This window comes from Caretta caretta, chromosome 7, assembly GCF_965140235.1.
Source record: "Caretta caretta isolate rCarCar2 chromosome 7, rCarCar1.hap1, whole genome shotgun sequence".
Classification (NCBI taxonomy): Eukaryota; Metazoa; Chordata; order Testudines; family Cheloniidae; genus Caretta; species Caretta caretta.
This window is the reverse complement of record NC_134212.1, coordinates 126,564,576-126,581,042: the sequence shown is the minus strand read 5'-3', so window position 1 is coordinate 126,581,042 and position 16,467 is coordinate 126,564,576. Positions and strand designations below refer to the sequence as shown.

General features: G+C 53.3%; 1 protein-coding gene across 3 annotated transcripts in view; it reads right to left on the bottom strand.

The window, feature by feature from the left end:
- The window catches only part of ABCC2 (ATP binding cassette subfamily C member 2), a 74,031-nt gene that overhangs the window by 34,176 nt on the left and 23,388 nt on the right, over positions 1-16,467 (bottom strand). For all 3 annotated transcript variants that reach the window (XM_048857241.2, XM_048857240.2, XM_075131143.1), the window contains 10 exons: positions 14,008-14,142; positions 13,438-13,560; positions 7,970-8,025; positions 7,288-7,519; positions 6,405-6,580; positions 5,449-5,626; positions 4,678-4,932; positions 4,108-4,173; positions 3,566-3,703; positions 2,779-2,925 (listed from right to left, as the gene is read on the bottom strand). In XM_048857241.2, the coding sequence (XP_048713198.2) occupies positions 2,779-2,925; positions 3,566-3,703; positions 4,108-4,173; positions 4,678-4,932; positions 5,449-5,626; positions 6,405-6,580; positions 7,288-7,519; positions 7,970-8,025; positions 13,438-13,560; positions 14,008-14,142 (1,506 nt within the window). The remainder of the gene's footprint in view (positions 1-2,778; positions 2,926-3,565; positions 3,704-4,107; positions 4,174-4,677; positions 4,933-5,448; positions 5,627-6,404; positions 6,581-7,287; positions 7,520-7,969; positions 8,026-13,437; positions 13,561-14,007; positions 14,143-16,467) is intronic.

The window sequence follows — 16,467 nt, the reverse complement described above, 5'->3', positions numbered from 1 at the left end:
ACTCTCCCTGCGCAGTAACTCGGGGTCTTCGAGATGTGTGTTCCTGTGGACACTCCCCTGTAGGACGCTCCTATGGACACCTCCTGCACCTGGGTTTGGAGAGCTTCGGTACCCACCCCCGCTGGGCTGCACATGTGCTCCTCCCCGTCTCGCACCATCTATATAGCGCTCTGTGGTCCAACCACCCTCAGTTCCTTCTCTGCTGCAGAGTGTGTGTGTGCGCTTCGAAGCAGAGAGGAAGGAGGGTGGGGAGTGGAGCACCCGTAGGGACACATCTTTCAGAACCTCCGTTACTGCACAGGGGGAGTCACTGTTCCTTCTTCTTTGAGTGGTGTTGTGATGGATGGTCCACTGTCAGTGACTGTAGAGCAGTGCCCCGAGATGGAAGTGACTTCGGAGTGATGTCTACTAAAGCTGGGAGGTTTTGCCAATACAGAGAAGGACTGGGATATCATACAGGAAGATCTGGATGACGTTGTAAACTGGAGTAATAGTAATAGGATGAAATTTAATAGTGAAAAGTGCAAGGTCATGCATTTAGGGAATAGTAACAGGAATTTTTGCTATAAACTGGGGACGCATCACTTGGAAGTAACAGAGGAGAAGAAGGACCTTGGAGGATTGGTTGATCACAGGATGACTGAGCCGCCAACGTGATATGGCCGTGAAAAAAGCTAATGCGGTCTTGGGATGCATCAGGTGAAGTATTTCCAGTAGAGATAAGGAGGTGTTAGTCCCGTTATACAAGGCACTGGTGAGACCTCATCTGGAATACTGTGTGCAGTTCTGGTCTCCCATGTTTAAGAAAGATGAATTCAAACTGGAACAGGTACAGAGAAGGGCTACTAGGATGATCCAAGGAATGGAAAACCTACCTTACGAAAGGAGACTCAAAGAGCTTGGCTTGTTTAGCCTAACCAAAAGAAGGCTGAGAGGAGATACGATTGCTCTCTATAAATATATCAGAGGGATAAATACCACAGAGGGAGAAGAATTATTTCAGCTCAGTATCAATTCAGTGGACACAAGAACAAATGGATATAAACTGGCCATCAGGAAGTTTAGACTTGAAATTAGATGAAGGTTTCTAACCATCAGAGGAATGAAGTTCTGGAACAGCCTTCCAAGGGTAGCAGTGGGGGCAAAAGATACATCTGGCTTCAAGCCTAAGCTTGATAAGTTTATGGAATGGATGATATGATGGGATAGCCTAATTTTGGCAATTAATTGATCTTCAACTATTAGCGGTAGATATGCCTAATGGCCTGTGATGGGATGTTAGATGGGGTGGGATCGGAGTTACTACAGATAATTCTTTCCTGGGTGTCTGGCTGGTGAGTCTTGCCCATGTTCTCAGGGTTTAGCGGACAGCCATATTTGGGGTTGGGAAGGAATTTTCCTCCAGGGCAGATTGGCAGAGGCCCTGAGGGCTTTTCGCCTTCCTCTGCAGCGTGGGGCACAGGTCACTTGCTGGAGGATTCTCTGCACCTCCAAGTCTTTAAACCATGATTTGAGGACTTCAATAGCTCAGACATAGGTCAGGGGTTTGTTACAGGAGTGGGTGGGTGAGATTCTGTGGTCTGCGTTGTGCAGGATGTCAGACTAGACTATCATAATGGTCCCTTCTGACCTTAAAGTCTATGATTCTATGATTATTTTTGTTGAAGTGGTGGGTACCGCTTTTGAAAGTCTTACACTGTCTTTCTCAGTGCCAAGAGACAATGTTTCCACCTGTGATCCCGCCCACTTTGGACCTGTCCTTTGCACCAGTACCGGAGGTTCCCAGACAGTCACGGTAGCTGTCTCACGTCTGTAGCCACAACGTCCTCACAGCTCCCTGGGGATGCCTTTTTCTGAGGCAGCTCCTTAGCGGGGGAGCTTGTGGCCCTTTCCTTTTTGCCTGGGCGGGAGAGGGTGGGTTTCCTCTTGGTGGCGCGCAGTGAGTGAGCGTCGGCTGATGACCGGGCAGATGGTGAGCACCGCATAGGAGAGGCATCGGGGCCCGGGTCTGAGGCTGGTCGCAAAGAACTCTCCATGAGTAAAAGTTTTAGCCTCAGTTCATGGGCCTTCAAGTTGAGGCAGCAGGTACACTTCTGAGAGATGTGTCCCTCACCGAGGCAGTGTATGCACCAGGAGTGACCACTGCTCATGGGGATGGCTTCGCAGCAAGAGAGGCACCTCTTAAACCTGGGGGATTGGGGCATAAACGACCAGGGAGAGTTTCCCGATCGGGAAAAGCATATTAAAAAAGGGAAACCTATGCTAAGTTAAAGAATAATGGGGAAGAAAGAGCAATGGAATTTTTTTTTAGGGGAAAGAAAAATGAAAGGAAACGGCGATTCTACAAATGAACAGAAACGACTATTACTGCTATTACTAAAGGCTAGGGATGTCCGAAGGGCACTGCTCAGGATCCCATCCCAGACCAAGGGCGGTTGAGAAGGAACTGAGGGTGGCTGGACTGCACAGCGCTATGCTGCACAGACACCACTCACGGCATGCATGGGCGGCCCAACGGGCCCAGCTACCAAAGATCTCCGATCCCAGGTGACACTACTGGACGAATTACAGCCCCAATCCTGGCAGGGCCTCCGGGTGCCGCCACAACACACTCGACCCACCGAGGAAATAAATCAGAATGCCGGGTGGATAGGGAGCCTTGCAACCCAAGTCCTCCTGAGCCCCACACGCTGAGCCTGAACCATATGATTCATTTGGAGGTTAACAAAAGGGCCCAAGACTCAACCTCCTTCTCTCCGCCCTGCCCGGGGGGCTCACCTGCACCAAGGAGGAGATGACCATGGGCAGCATGGCCATGGGGAAGCGCAGCACGTTGAAGAGGGAGATGGAGGTAAATGCCTTCTGTGCATCTAGGATGTTCTTCTCATCCACCATGACGTAGACAGCGAAGCTGGCCACAGATACCTGGGGGCAGGGGGTGTTAGAGCCACAGCCCCATCTGCCACTGCAGCCACGCCCTCACCCCCACCCCACCTTGTGCTCCTGCCCGGCATCCCATCCTCCGCATGCAGGGGCACGTGCTCAGGCCAAGGGTCCCATCTCCCAGGGCTTGGTGCTCCTTTTGGGGCCCCAGCCCATGTGTCCCCCACACACAGCGCTCCAGCTGGGGGACCCCCCCAGAGCTCTTGTTGGGGTCTCCCCAGAAGAGTGGACAGTGGACAATAAACACTTTGGTGCTTTGCCTGCCTTCCCTGGGACAGACGCCCTGGCACAGGGGCCCTTCCCAAGGACAGACACTCCGCCACAGGGGCCCCTCGGGACAGGCGCCCCGCCCAGGGCAAGTCCCAGTCCCTGATCATAGGGAGGTAGTATGGGATGGTGCGGGGAATAGGCACATTACTCCCCGTCCGCAGCCTGTCAGCCCCTGGGCACATCCTACCCCCTAACCTCAAAGCCTGATCCCCCCCTCCCCTCCCCCAAAACCACCTACGCATCCACGCCCACAGCCTTATCGTCCTGGGCATATCCCAATCTGTCCTGCCACCCAGGAGGCAGCCCCGTCTCCCCGGAGGCCTCCCACCACCGCCAGCCCCCGGGCACTCACCAGGAACGGGGCACAGGAGAAGATGAAGATGGAGAAGGCCTGAAGGTAGGTAAAGTGCAGCAAGCCCTTCAGCTCACGCACCCGGATCTCCCCAACCTGTTGCTCAAATGAAGGCTCCCAGGCAAACAGCTTCAGGATCTGAGTGACGACCAGAATGAGCGGATCCAGCTCCCACAGTGACCCCTGCTCCCAAGGCTCATCTCATCTGCACGCAGCACCCCATCCACCGGCTCTGGGTCCCACTCTCCTGCCTGCAGCCCCACCCATAGGTAGCTGCACAACCAGCCAGGGGCATTATGGGGGTCACCTTCCTGGACTCATACAGCAAATCCTATACCATCACATGCCATCAGCTGGGGGGGTGGGGCACTGCCAGACTGCTGCCATGCAGAGAAGGATGGGACCCTATGTGCCCTGGGGAGGGGATGGCCAGGCACCAATCCCAGGTGTCCTGGTGGGGGGCAGGGCAGCCAGGCACGCCCCTAATGCCCTGGAGGGGGAGGGGCAGCCAGGCACTCGGGGGTGGGGTCCATGGTGCTCACCTTGATCCCACTAAGGATTTCATTCATTATTTTCATGCGCTGATCCTTGTTCTTCATGTTCTTCATCTGCCAGTGAGAAAGGCGAGTTGGATCCCCCAGCCCGAACCCCAGCCCAACGCAAAGAGCAGCTCCTAAAACCCAGGAACTCCATAAACGCCCCATCTCAGCCCCAGGCTCACTCATCCCTCATCTGCCTTGCCAGCACTCCCCATCTGCAGGCCCCACCTCTGGACTCCGGTCTATTCCAGGCGGGCCCCCTCTCCCGCTGGCAGGGCCTGGACCAGCACAGGTGCAGGAGGGTCAGCTCACAGGGCTGGGGTCTCTGCTGGAGCTTGGTGCTCCACAGAGCGGCCTCCAGGCTGCAGGGTAAAGGGGCAGCCCCAAGCAGGCTCTGCATTTCCTCTCTCGGACCCCATCTACATTCCCACTCCGGAGAGCCACTGGCAGTGTGCAGGGGCACTGGAGGGAAGAAGACGGGGTGGCTGGTGCGTGGGGGGCTCAAGCGGAGAGGGGCAAGGAGGAAGCCTTTGCCAGGCCAGCCCGGGGAGTGGACCGTGCCCAACCACTGACCTGAATGGTTCTGGCCTTGGTGGCCAGGAGAGCGTTGATGGGGATGAGCAGCACCATGACCCCGATCCCTGCCAGGACGGAGGGGCCCAGCTCCCACCACAGGAAGACAACGGACAGGGCGATCTGCAGTGGTGCCGACCACAGCTGGTGGATGAAGTTGGCCAGATCCATGAACCTCTGGGCATCGGCCGACATCAGGTTCACCGTCTCACCCTGAGTGTACTCCTTGCGGGTGGCGTTGGAGATAGTGAGCGCCTAGGGTGGACAGCACAGTCACCAGGGGCCAGGCCAGCCCCCAGCCCCTGGGCGCAGTGCAGAGTGCTGCGTGCGAAGTCGAGGCCAAACGCATCAGAGCAGCTCCTGGTGGGGGCCAAGCTTCCTGGACTGACTCCTGAGTCCCGGATTTTGGACACTCCTCCTTGCCGGGCCTCCCGCCTGGCTCTGGGGGCCGCTGCACTATTGTGGGTAAATGCCTCCCACCAGGACTCTGCAGCCTGCGCTTCACTGCATGGGGATTACAGCAGGGAGCCGGCCTGGTGTGCATGGTTCTTACTGCATGACTCCCGGCAGCTAACTCCCAGGATGTCCAAACCCCCAGCCCCTTCACTGGGGAACAAAGGCCCAGCTCATAGGTGCCCTTGGAGGAGAGGCAAAGACACAAGAAGAGGGAAGTGTATTTGGGGGACAGGGTTTGGGGGGAGCAGGAAAGCCCGACATGCCGTCCTGCAGCTGTTCCTGGCAGGGAATGCTGATGGGGGTACACACACCGACCTTCTTGTAGACAGCAGCCATGAGTGCCGTGCGCACACTCATGCCCAGCAGGAAGCAGAGCTGAAAGTACTGCTGCAGGCAGATGGACTGGACCAGCGTGGTTACGAACAGTAGCAAGGCGTAGAGGTAGCCCTGCCAGGCATACGCCGTGGGGTCCGCAACAAAGGAGATCAGCAGTCTGACGGTCAGAGCAGCCCGTGAGACCAGTCAGGCATGGGGAGACCTCTGCCCCACAGAGACCAGCCCCCCAGGGACACCGCCACCCCAGCCCCACAGAGACCAGCCCCCCAAGCATGCTATCACTTCCTCCCTGCAGAGACCACCCACCAGGGACACCACAAACCCTACCCACAGAGACCAGCCCCCCAGGGACACCCCCAGCCCCACAGAGACCAGCCCCCCAAGCATGCTACCACTTCCTCCCTGCAGAGACCACCCACCAGGGACACCACAAACCCTACCCACAGAGACCAGCCCTCCAGGGACACCCCCACCCGCATAGATCGGCCCCCCAAGGATGCTGCCACCCCTCCCTGGAGAGACCACCCCCCCAGGGATGCCACAACTCCTGTCCCACAGAGACCAGCCCCACACAGATCCCGCCACCCCTGCCCCACAGACACCAGCCCCCCCAACACCCCTCCACCCCACAGAGACCCAGAAGGGTATTGCCACCCCTTGCCTCAAAGAGACTAACCCTGGGGGTGCCACCACCCCCAGCACACAGACGCCAGCCCCCGGGGTCCCCCACCCTCATTCCATCTAGAACAACCAGCCACTGATGCTAAAGTCTGGACCTGACACTGATGCTAAACCCTGGACCATGAAGCAGCCCCCTTGTCTGGGCATGTCCCTGCACCGTCCACAGAGAAACCCCCTGGGCCTGCCCTAGCTCCTGGCTGGGTGCAGGGCAGGCGAGAGGTCTCTGTGGAGGCAGCCCAGAGATGGGGACTCACTTCAGCAGCTGGGGGCTGGCAAACACCAGCAGGTCATGCACCAGCTTGAAAGCCACCGATTTCAGGAGGTTCCCTGCAAAGGTTCTGATCAGGACCTTGGCCAGCCAGGCCTTGGGGTAATCCCCACTGGGGCCACTCACATCTTCCTTCTTCTTCCTCTTCGGCTGCTTCTCCTCCTAGACAGGAGCCAGCATGTGAGAAAGGAAGCTGGATCAGACAGGCATCCTGCCGGACACCCACCCTGGGTCAGACACCCCACAGGGTCCTCCCCCACACCCAACACTCCATGGGCCCCCTGGATCAGACACCCCGCACAGGTGCCCCCACCCACCCAGAGGCCCTTCCCCAGGACAGATGCCCCCACCCACCCAGGGGCCCCTCCCCGGGACAGGTGCCCCCCCCCCAGCCAAGGCACCCTTCTCCCTGGATCAGACACCCCACTCAGGGGCTCTTCCCCGGGACAGGTGCTCCGCACAGGTGCAAGGCCCAGTCCCGGATGGCAGGGAGGCAGCATGGGATGGTGGAAGCAGTGGGTGCTCGGGAAGGGGTGGCGGAGCTGCAGGCGGCTGGTTCCCGGGGCTGGGAGGGATGTGTGGGCAGCACAGAACCCCAGAGGAGAAGGGGCGTCACAGCCCTGTGCTTAGACCCTCAGCTCATCACGGAGCAGCACTGATGGCCCAGGGAGAGGGGAGTTGTCAGACAGGCCTGTGGGGAGCTGGTGAGGGGAGAAAACCTTAAGACATGTGGAGCATCTATTGAGGGCTCCCTCCAACCCTCCTCACTCACGTCATTGCAGAGCCAAAGCTCCAATGGCCTGTGCCAGAGACACAGTGACCTGGAGCCAGAGCCCCAAGTCCAGCCCAGAGGGCAGTGAGAGAGTTACCAGCACCAGGATGTCTTGGCTCTGAGCCTTGCTGAGCCCATTCCTGTGGTCTGGGGCTGCCTCGCGCAAACTCCTCTTGCAGCGCCGTCTCTCCAGCCCCCGACGGGCCTTCCTCACCTCGGCCCTCATGTTCCTGTCAAACCTGCTGAAGATTTGCTGCGTTTTCACGTTTTCTTTCAAGTCCCAGAGATCTTCCATCTCCAGGGGTTTGCGATAACCCTTCAGAACCATCCTGTGGGGCAGAGAGAGCCTCTGGTCAGCAAAACCTTCTCCTGCACACTACAGAAACGGGTCTCTCCTGCTGACTGTCCCTCATACCCAGCCCGGAACAGACACAAAGACAATACTCGGGGTCACCGGGTGCAGGCAGCTGAGTCCACCGTGTCCCAAGCAACCAAGCTGCCTCTGGGGTGCTCAATCTCGCTGCAGTGCAAGCCAGGAGCAACTCATTTCACCCACAATTCCTCCCACCCTGCACCTCCTGCACCTGGCAGACAGTGAAACTCAACAGAGTAAGAGAACAAGAGTAAGGTGAGCAGACCTTAGCCTCACACAATGCCCCTCCCTGCCATCCCAGTCCTGGCCTCGCCACAACTCACTCCACTCTGCCGGGGTCCCTCAGTCCCAGCTTGCAACCCTTGCTGTTCCCGCCCTGGGCTCCCTCCCACCCTGCTTTGCCTACCTGGTGTACCAGCCAAAGGTGATGGAGCTCAGGAAGGAGGCTGTGACCTCTGGGTTCTAGGACACCAAGAAAGAGGACAGGTTTCAGAGTGGTAGCCATGTTAGTCTGTATCAGCAAAAAAACCGAGGAGTCCTTGTGGCACCTTGGCCCTGGTCTAGACTACAAGTTTAGGTCGAATTTAGCAACATTAGATCGATTTAACCCTGCACCCGTCCCCACAACAAAGCCATTTTTGTCGACTTAAAGGGCTCTTAAAATCAATTTCTGTACTCCTCCCAGACGAGGGGATTAGCGCTGAAATTGGCATCGCCGGGTCGAATTTGGGGTAGTGTGGACACAATTCGATGATACTGGCCTCTGGGAGCTATCCCAGAGTGCTCCATTGTGACCGCTCTGGACAGCGCTCTCAACTCAGATGCACTAGCCAGGTAGATAGGAAAAGCCCCAGGGACTTTCGAATTTCATTTCCTGTTTGGCCAGTGTGGCACAGGTGACCATGCAGAGCTCATCAGCAGAGGTGACCATGGAGTCCCAGAATCGCAAAAGCGCTCCAGGATGGACTGAATGGGAGACACTGGATCTGATTGCTGTAGGGGAGACGAATCTGTGCTATCAGAACTCCGTTCCAAAAGACGAAATGCCAAAATATTTGAAAAAATCTGCAAGGGCATGAAGGACAGAGGCTATAACAAGGATCCGCAGCAGTGCTGCGTGGAAATTAAGGAGCTCAGGCAAGCCTACCAAAAAACCAAAGAGGCAAACGGCCGCTCCGGGTCAGAGTCCCAGACATGCTGCTTCTATGATGAGCTGCATGCAATTCTAGGGGGTGCCCCTACCATTGCCCCACCGCTGTCTGCGGACTCCTGCAAGTGCGGAGTCTCACGCAACAGGGATGAGGATTTAGGGGATGAGGAAGATGAGGGGGAGGATGAGGATGAAACCGTTCTATCCGACAGCCAGGGACTGTTTATCACCCTGGATCCAATACCCTCCCAACCCTCGCAAGGCAGGCTCCCGGACCGTGAAGGGGGAGAAGGCACCTCTGGTGAGTGTACCTTTGTAAATATAATACATGGTTTAAAAGCAAGCGTGTTTAATGATTAATTTGCCCTGAAGACTTAGGATGCATTCACGGCCAGTACAGCTACTGGAAAAGTCTGTTAACGTGTCTGGGGATGAAGCAGAAATCCTCCAGGGACATCTCAATGAAGCTCTCCTGGAGGTACTCCCAAAGCCTTTGCAAAAGGTTTCTGGGGAGGGCAGCCTTATTCCATCCTCCAAGGTAGGGCACTTTACCACGCCAGGCCAGTAACACGTGTCTGGAATCATTGCATAACAAAGCATAGCAGTGTATGGTCCTGGTGTTTGCTGGCATTCAAGCAACATCCGTTCTTTATCTCTCTGCGTTACCCTCAGGAGAGTGATATCATTCATGGTCACCTGGTTGAAATAGGGGAATTTTATTAAGGGGACAATCAGAGGTGGCTGTTCCTGCTGGGCTGTTTGCCTGTGGCCAAAAAGAAATCATCCCCGCTGTTAGCCACGCGATGGGGGGAGGAGTGAAGCGATCATCCCAGAGAATTGGGTGTGTGTGTGTGTGTGGGGGGGGGGGGTTAGTTGGGTTTGTGCTGCACGTTAACCCAGAAACTTCAGCCCCTCCTTTTAAATGGCCAACCCAACAGGTGCTTGGTATGGGAAATGGGGGTGCTGCTGTTTTGAACTTTTCCCACATGTTAGGAAAGTTAAAGAAGCCAAAAGACTGTGGCTTACCATGGCTTCCTGCAAGCCGAATTCTGTTGCCCAGCCCTGCGTGTGTGATCTCTCACACCAAACCAGCACGCCCTCAATATAAGAGGCAAAATGCGACCTTGTACCGAAAGCACATGTACTATGTAATGTTAACAGCTTGGTTCATTGTTCTAACAATTGTTCTCTAAAATGTGTCTTTTTAAATACTACTCTCCCATTTTTTCCTCCCACAGCTGCAAATGTTTCAACACTCCCCCTATCATCTCCATCCCAGAGGCTAGCGCAGATAAGAAGGCAAAAAAACTGCACTCGCGATGAACTGTTCTCTGAGCTCATGCAGTCCTCCCGCACTGAAAGAGCTCAGCAGAATGCGTGGAGGCAAGCAATGTCAGAGTCCAGGAAAGCACAAAATGAACGTGAGGACAGGAGGGACACGCGAGAGGAGAGGTGACGGGAGCAAGAGGAGAGGTGGTGGCAGCATGATGAGAGGAGGCAGGATGCAATGCTGAGGCTACTGGAGGATCAAACTGATATGCTCCGGCATATGGGTGAGCTGCAGGAAAGGCAGCAGGAGCACAGACCCCCACTACAGCCCGTGTAACCGTCCGCCCTCCTCCCCAAGTTCCATAGCCTCCTCACCCAGACACCCAAGAACACAGGCTGGGGAGGCTCCTTTCTGTGAGCAGCCTTGTCTTCAGGACACAAAGCTCACACAGCTTCCACCTTCCTAGGTCTGACCTCGGAGCATTCAGCCTCCTCTGTCCCTCCATGCGCTTCCCACAGCGAGTCCACCCAGGCGGGGTCCTGGGGAAGCCAGAGGGCCCTGCACCCCAACTGCGCAGTCAGACGTGACTCTCAGCCAGCCAGTAACACAGAAGGTTTATTAGACGACAGGAACATGGTCTAAACCAGAGCTTGTAGGTGCAGAGAACAGGACCCCTCAGCCGGGTCCATTTTGGGGGGCAGTGAGCAGACAACCCCGTCTGCACTTCACTCCAGGTCCCCAGCCAGATCCAAACTGAAACTTCCTCCAGCCCCTCCTCTGGGCTTTGTCCCTTTCCTGGGCCAGGAGGTCACCTGATTCCTTTGTTCTCCAACCCTTTAGCTCTCACCTTGCAGGGGGGAAGGGCCCAGGCCATCAGTTGCCAGGAAACAGGGTGTCGGCCATTCTCTGTGTCCAGACCCCTGCACACACCTGCCCTCTAGGGCCCTGCAATGATCATAGTCCCTTACCCCACCACCTAGATACTTAAGAACTGCATAGGGGAAACTGAGGCACCCCCCACACTATTCAGAGGAAACATTAAGAACAGTCCCGCTTCGTCACAGTGAGACAAGAGCAGGAAAGCAGAGTTGCAGCGGAAGCAGTGGATGACGACGGTCATATAGAGGACCTGCAAAGTGGATTCATGGCACCAGGAGAGCAGAGTTTCAGCGGAAGCAATGGTTCAGTGACAACGGTTAGCAGTCCTACTGCACCGTCTGCTGAAAGCAGTATGGCATCCGCACGGAAAAAAGGCGCAAAACGATTGTCTGCTGTTGCTTTCAGAGAGGGAGGGGCGATTGACGACATGTACCCAAAACCACCCACGACAATGTTTTTGCCCCATCAGGCACTGGGAGCTTAACCCAGAATTCCACTGGGTGGCGGAGACTGCAGGAACTGTGGAATAGCTTCAACTTCTATAAATTTGACCTAATTCCGTGGTGTAGACATACCCTTAGAGACTAACAAATTTATTTGGGCATAAGCTTTTGTGGGCTAAAACCCACTTCATCGGATGCATGCAGTAGAAAATACAGTAGGAAGATATATATACACAGAGAACATGAAAAAATGGGTGTTGCCATACCAACTGTAATGAGACTAATCAATTAAGGTGGGCTACTATCAGCAGGAGAAAAAAAAAACGTGTGTAGTGATAATCAGGATGGCCCATTTCAAACAGTTGACAAGAAGGTGTGAGTAACAGTAGGGGAAAAAATTAGCACGGTGAAATAGTTTTTACTTTGTGTAATGACCCATCCACTCCCACTCTTTAATAAGCGATGGTCACATAAACAGCACCCTATACTGGAAACCTACTGACCACTATACTTACCTACATGCCTCCAGCTTTCACCCAGACCACACTACACGATCCATTGTCTACAGCCAATCTCTACGATACAACTGCATTTGCTCCAACCCCTCAGACAGAGACAAACACCTACAAGATCTCTATCAAGCATTCTTACAACTACAATACCCACCTGCTGAAGTGAAGAAACAGATTGACAGAGCCAGAAAAGTACCCAGAAGTTACCTACTACAGGACATGCCCAACAAAGAAAGTAACAGAATGCCACTAGCCATCACCTTCAGCCCCCAGCTAAAACCTCTCCAGCGCATCATCAAGGATCTACAACCTATCCTGAAGGACGATCCCTCACTCGCACAGATCTTGGGAGACAGGCCAGTCCTTGCTTACAGACAGCCCCGCAACCTGAAGCAAATACTCACCACCAACCACACACCAGAACCACTAACCCAGGAACCTATCCTTGCAACAAAGCCCATTGCCAACTGTGCCCACATATCTATTCAGGGGACACCATCACAGGGCCTAATCACATCAGCCACACTGTCAGAGGCTCGTTCATCTGCACATCCACCAATGTGATATATGCCATCATGTGCCAGCAATGCCCCTGGCTGCCATATACATTGGCCAAACCAGACAGTTTCTACACAAAAGAATAAAGGGACACAAATCAGACGTCAAGAATTATAACATTCAAAAACCAGTCTGAGAACACTTCAGTCTCCCTGGTCACTCAATTTCAGACCTAAAAGTCACAATTCTCCAACAAAAAAACTTCAAAAACAGACTCCAATGAGAAACTGCAAAATTGGAATTAATTTGCAAACTGGACACCATTAAATTAGGCTTGAATAAAGACTGGGAGTGGATGGGTCATTACACAAAGTAAAAACTATTTCACCATGATAATTTTTCCCCTACTATTACTCACACCTTCTTGTCAACTCTTTGAAAAGGGCCATCCTAATTATCATTACAAAAGTTTTTTTTTTTCCTGCTGAGAAGAGCCCACCTTAATTGATTAGTCTCGTTACAGTTGTTATGGCAACACCCATTTTTTCATGTTCTCTGTGTATATATATCTTCCTACTGTATTTTCCACTGCATGCATCTGATGAAGTGGGTTTTAGTACATGAAAGCTTATGCCCAACTAAATGTGTTAGTCTCTAAGGTGCCACAAGTACGCCTCGTTTTTTTTTAAAGAAAGAGAAGAGGCTGTTCACCAGAGCTGTGTCTGTGGCAAGAGCTGACTCAGTCTCCCCCTTCCAAGGTGGAATCCTGGGGGCCTCACACTGAGGCAAAGGGGATGGGCCACTGCAAGTCCCACAGAGCATGTGGGGCAGGTCTGGCCAGTCCTGGGACCTGCACAGGCTGAAAGGCAGGAGTTGAGAGCCTTGCAGGGCTGAAGTGTGGGGACTCTCTCCACCCACCTGGCCCACACTGAGACCTCACAGATACTGTCTCACGACCTCGGCCTCAAAGATGCGTGGAGATGGGATCTTGCTATGGAGCCCATGTGCCACCAGCCCCTCTAAGCTGAGGCACCTTGTGGCAGCCTCTCCCTCCCCAAGCCGCCTGCAGGGTCTACAGGCTGTGCTCACCCCAAAGCCCAGATGGGGGCATAGAGCTCTCACCTTCTTGGCCATTTCCTCTGTTTCTGGGGCGACATCTGAGAAAGCTGAGATGATCAAGAGGAGAAGCTGGAGCCCATAGGAGATGAGGAAGAGGCTGAACCGTGGCAGGTCAGGAACCAGGCCCTGTGGGGGAGGAAAGCCCTCAGGGATAACTGATGGCACCTGCAAGTGAGGTACAAGCCCAGCCTGGACCCAGGGACAACCAGGAAAGTGAATTGGGCTAAGGCTGCCTGAGCGTTTCCACTCAATCCCCCATTTCAACTGCTCCTGAATTCCTGGAGCTGTCTACTTTCAGCCCAGGCACCTCTGGACATGACCCCCAGGGGCACGCATTGGGGTGGGCAGAGCTGAGGCCCTATGGTAGGAGAGATAGGAGCTATTTCTGCTTTACCCCCACTCACGTTCCCCATGGGTGCTTGCTCACAGGGGGCTGCAGTGCCCCAAAAGCTGATGCTAGTTAACAGCCCACAAGGGAGGGGATTTCCTGGGCCAAACCCTGCCCCTTTGGGAGAACTGGGAGTGTGAGGGATTTCCCAGGGGCCCTTGCCCGCGGTCCCCGCTGCTCCTGACCGGCAGTGCCTTCCGGATCAGCGTCTGGAGCGGGAACACCCCGCAGAGCAGGGAGAGAATCCAGAAGAAGAAGAGTGGTCCGGAGTCCCTGCGCGGGTGGAAGCGCTGGGTGTCATGAAGCAGCAGAACCAGGAACTGGGGAGAGAGCAAACTGGGTTAGAGCAGGGGGTGCAGGGAGGCTGGTGACAGAGGAACCCAGGACAGTGTAACCTGGACAGGGGGCTGAACTTGAGGCTCATGACCTGGAGATTATACATGGGTCCCAGGATATCACAGATGCAGAATCGGGCTGTACAGTATTGGCTTCCATTTAAAAATGTGATCCAAGTGTACCCGATTGTGATGTTATCTGATTAAACTATGACCATGTAGATTATTGTTGCTATCTCTGTTATATAATTGCAACAAATCTTGTACAAAACGTGTCATGTAAGATGTCTATGCACAGATTATGATTTACTGAATATGATTATGCTATTTGCATGCATGTATCATTTTTCAGAGTAGCAGCCGTGTTAGTCTGCATCCACAAAAAGAACAGGAGGACTTGTGGCACCTTAGAGACTAAAAAGAAAAGGAGTACTTGTGGCACCTTAGAGACTAACCAATTTATTTGAGCATGAGCTTTCGTGAGCCACAGCTCACTTCATCAGATGTATACCGTGGAAACTGCAGCAGACTTTATATACACACAGAGAATATGAAACAATACCTCCTCCCACCCCACTGTCCTGCTGGTAATAGCTTATCTAAAGTGATCAACAGGTGGGCCATTTCCAGCACAAATCCAGGTTTTCTCACCCTCCACCCCCCCACACAAATTCACTCTCCTGCTGGTGCTAGCCCATCCAAAGTGACAACTCTTTACATAATCAAGTCGGGCTATTTCCTGCATAGATCCAGGTTTTCTCACATCCCCCCCACCCCCATACACACACAAACTCACTCTCCTGCTGGTAATAGCTCATCTAAACTGACCACTCTCCAAGTTTAAATCCAAGTTAAACCAGAACATCTGGGGGGGGGGGTAGGAAAAAACAAGAGGAAACAGGCTACCTTGCATAATGACTTAGCCACTCCCAGTCAATGTATCATTTTTGTATCTGAAGTTATGAGTATTGGCTCTATACCTGGATTTCTAATGTGTTTGCTTCTGGGAAACACCAACAAGGTGTTTAGCCAGCACATTGTGAAGGAACTATTCAAGTTAACGAGTTTCAGAGGGGCAGCCGTGTTAGTCTGTTTCAGCAAAAACAACGAGGAGTCTTGTGGCACCTTAAAGACTAACAAATTTATTCGAGCATAAGCTTTCATGGGCTACAGCTCACCTCATCAGATGTTTGAAGAAGTGGGTCATAGCCCACGAAAGTTTATGCTCTAATAAATTTGTTAGTCTTTAAGGTGCCACAAGACTCCTTGCTGTTTTTAGTCAAGTCAAGCAGCTCATCAAAAGGACACTTAACTCACAATGGAAGACACCCATCTACACTGAATGGACTGTCCTTCTGTCTGGGGTGTCGTTAATGGCTTCTTCTGTGACTAAGCAAAATCAGGCATGGACATGTGACTTTCCCATGTGACTCCAAACTCCATCTTTTACTTGTAATTTTCCACCAGCAGCAGTGAGGGCTTTGTTTGAAACAATGGATTTCCCTCTACATGGCAGAAGCTATAAAAGGCGCTGGAAACATCTCCATTTTGCCTCTTTCCTGCTCAAGCCTCTGGACTATGGATTTATAAAAAGAAAAGGAGTACTTGTGGCACCTTAGAGACTAACCAATTTATTTGAGCATAAGCTTTCGTGAGCTGCAGCTCACTTCATCGGATGCATCCGATGAAGTGAGCTGTAGCTCATGAAAGCTCATGCTCAAATAAATTGGTTAGTCTCTAAGGTGCCACAAGTCCTCCTGTTCTTTTTGCGAATACAGACTAACACGGCTGCTACTCTGAAACCTGTGGACTTATACTAATCGGAGCATTCTAATCAAGGGATCAAGGACCTTCCAATGTTTTGGAAGCAACCAGAGACTTGACTATGGCCCCGTCTACACAGGCAAGTTTGTGTGCAGTAAAGCAGCTGTGAGCGCTGTAACCCCCAAGGTGCACACACTGGCAAGCCACCGAGTGCACAGAAACTGCGCAGATGCAGCGCTCTAAAAAAACCACCCCGAGGAGAGTTGTACACCTTTCTGCACCAGGGTGTGACGTTACTGACATAATCTGGGACCGTATAAATCATTGTTGCAACCAAGATCCTGGAGTGGCACCAAATTTTGTATAAAGGGGGTCAAATAAGGTGTCTAAGACAAGGTGATGGTTGTCTGGTTATGATTATGCTGTCTGTATGCAGGTATCATTTTTGTATTTAAGTACTGGCTGTACATTGTCTGTATTTCAAACTTGTGCTATGTTTCTTGATGACACCCCAGACAAGTTGGTGTCAGCTCTGCCTAGCCTGCT